General features: G+C 58.8%; 1 protein-coding gene across 1 annotated transcript; it reads right to left on the minus strand.

The window, feature by feature from the left end:
- Nucleotides 1-275: 275 nt before the first annotated feature.
- Nucleotides 276-1,949, minus strand: FZD2 (frizzled class receptor 2). The gene has a single exon (XM_010561332.1). The coding sequence runs from the start codon at nt 1,947-1,949 to the stop codon at nt 276-278; it is 1,674 nt and encodes a 557-aa protein (XP_010559634.1).
- Nucleotides 1,950-2,126: the final 177 nt, after the last annotated feature.

Here is a 2,126-nt window from a genome sequence, read left to right on the forward strand (position 1 = left end):
CTTTTCTCCTTTTTTCTCCCTTTTCTCCTTTTTTCTCTCCCCTTTTCTCCTTTTTTCTCCCTTTTCTCCTTTTTTCCCCTCTTTTTTGTTTTAAATAGAAATATATAATTAAATTTACAAATGCTATTTACAGGTTTAATTACAAAAAAAAAAACCAAAGAGAAAGAGAGACACCCCTTAGACGTTAATAAATCTAAAAATAAAAAATATATAATAAAACCCCCCCAAAAAATTCAAGCCAAAGGGCAGCAGCGGCCAGGCTCGGGGAGGGGGGGTCACACTGTCGTCTCGCCCTGCTTGCTGTTGGTGAGTCGCGTGTAGAACTTCCTCCACGAGTGCAGGGTTTTACCCGACCATATCCAAAAGCCGGAGGTGATGCCCACAATGAGAGTCATGAGATACTTGATCATGTAGACGGTGAAATCGGGGGTCATGCGGGGGGTGAAGTGGAGCGGGCAGGGGATGGCCAAGCTCTTGCAGTTCTGGCTGATCCAGCTGCGCTCCCAGTGCTCGCGGAAAGCCTGCTCATAGAAATAACAAGCGATGACGATGGTGGCCGGGACAGTGTAGAGGACACTGAAGACCCCGATGCGAACCATCAACCGCTCCAGCTTCTCTGTTTTGGTTCCGCCGTGTTTCATGATGGTGCGGATGCGGAAGAGGGAGACGAAGCCGGCCAGAAGGAAGGAGGTACCGATGAAGAGGTAGACGAAGAGTGGGGCCAACACGAAGCCCCGGAGAGGGTCGATGTTGTTGAGGCCCACAAAGCAGACGCCGCTCAGCAGGTCTCCGTCGATCTGTCCCATGGCCAGGATGGTGATGGTCTTGACAGCCGGCACGGCCCAGGCGGCCAAGTGGAAGTACTGGGAGTTGGCCTCGATGGCCTCGTGGCCCCACTTCATGCCAGCAGCCAGGAACCAGGTGAGGGAGAGGATGACCCACCAGATTGAGCTGGCCATGCTAAAGAAGTAGAGCATCATGAAGAGGATGGTGCAACCTTCCTTCTTGGTGCCCTGCACCACCGTGCGGTAGCCATCCTCCTGGAAACGCTCGTTACAGACCACCCTCTCCTCCAGCACGAAGCCGGCGATGTAGGCCACCGACACCATGGTGTAGCACCCCGAGAGGAAGATGATGGGTCGCTCGGGGTAGCGGAAACGCTGCATGTCCACCAGGTAGGTGGTGACGGTGAAGAAGGTGGAGGCGCAGCACAGGACGGACCAGATGAGGATCCAGATGCGGGCGAAACGGATCTCGTCCTCGTTGAAGAACATGTGGCCATCGGGCCGGGTGGGCTCGCAGGGCGCCGCACAGTCCTTCTCACCCAAGAACTTGTAGTTGAGGTAGCTGGGCACCTTCAGCGCCCGCGGACAGTGGAAGGGGTGGTCGAGGGTGGCATAACGAGGGGCACCCGGGGTCCCCTGGCCGGCCAATGGCGTGGCACTGGTGAGCAACGCTGGCGAACCGCCGTCCTCCGAATGGTTCTGCCCCACGCAGATCTGCTCGGCGCCATGCCGGGGGAAATTCTCGCAACGTAATCGCTCCGGCCATTGGAAACCGAATTTATTCATGAGGGCTTCGCAGCCCTGGCGTGCCCGCTCGCAGATGGAGCGGCACGGCGGGATGGCCTGCTCCAGCACCGTGCAGACGGGCGCGTACATGGAGCAGAGGAAGAACTTGAGCTCCAACGAGCACTGGACCTTCACCAAGGGGTAGAACTGGTGGACCTCCAACCCCGCGTCCTCCTGGTTGGTGTGACCCAGCAGGTTGGGCATGATGGTCTGGTTGTAGGCGATGTCGGTGCAGAGCGGGATGGAGATGGGTTGGCAGAAGCCGTGGTCGGGGATGGAGATGCCCTTCTCACCGTGCAGCTGGCTCCAGCACGGCGCCGGCACGCTCAGCCCCACCAGCAGCCAGGCCAGGGCGGGCAGCACGCTGGGGGGGCCCATGGCGCCCTGAGCCGCTGTGCCCAGATTTACGGTGCCCGGTGCCCAGCCGGCCCGCCGGTCCTCCTGTCCGGATCTGCCGTGCCCGGTACTGCCTGGATGGTTCCCGGTGACCGGATCTGCCGTGCCCGGTGCTGGCTGGACGAATCCCGGTGACCGGATCTGCCGTGCCCGGTGCTG

This window comes from Haliaeetus leucocephalus, unplaced genomic scaffold, assembly GCF_000737465.1.
Source record: "Haliaeetus leucocephalus isolate CR32 unplaced genomic scaffold, Haliaeetus_leucocephalus-4.0 Scaffold144, whole genome shotgun sequence".
Lineage (NCBI taxonomy): Eukaryota > Metazoa > Chordata > Aves > Accipitriformes > Accipitridae > Haliaeetus > Haliaeetus leucocephalus.

Excerpts from the sequence above, each read along its gene's own strand:
- FZD2 (XM_010561332.1), bottom strand. The coding sequence starts at position 1,949 with ATGGGCCCCCCCAGCGTGCTGCCCGCCCTGGCCTGGCTGCTGGTGGGG.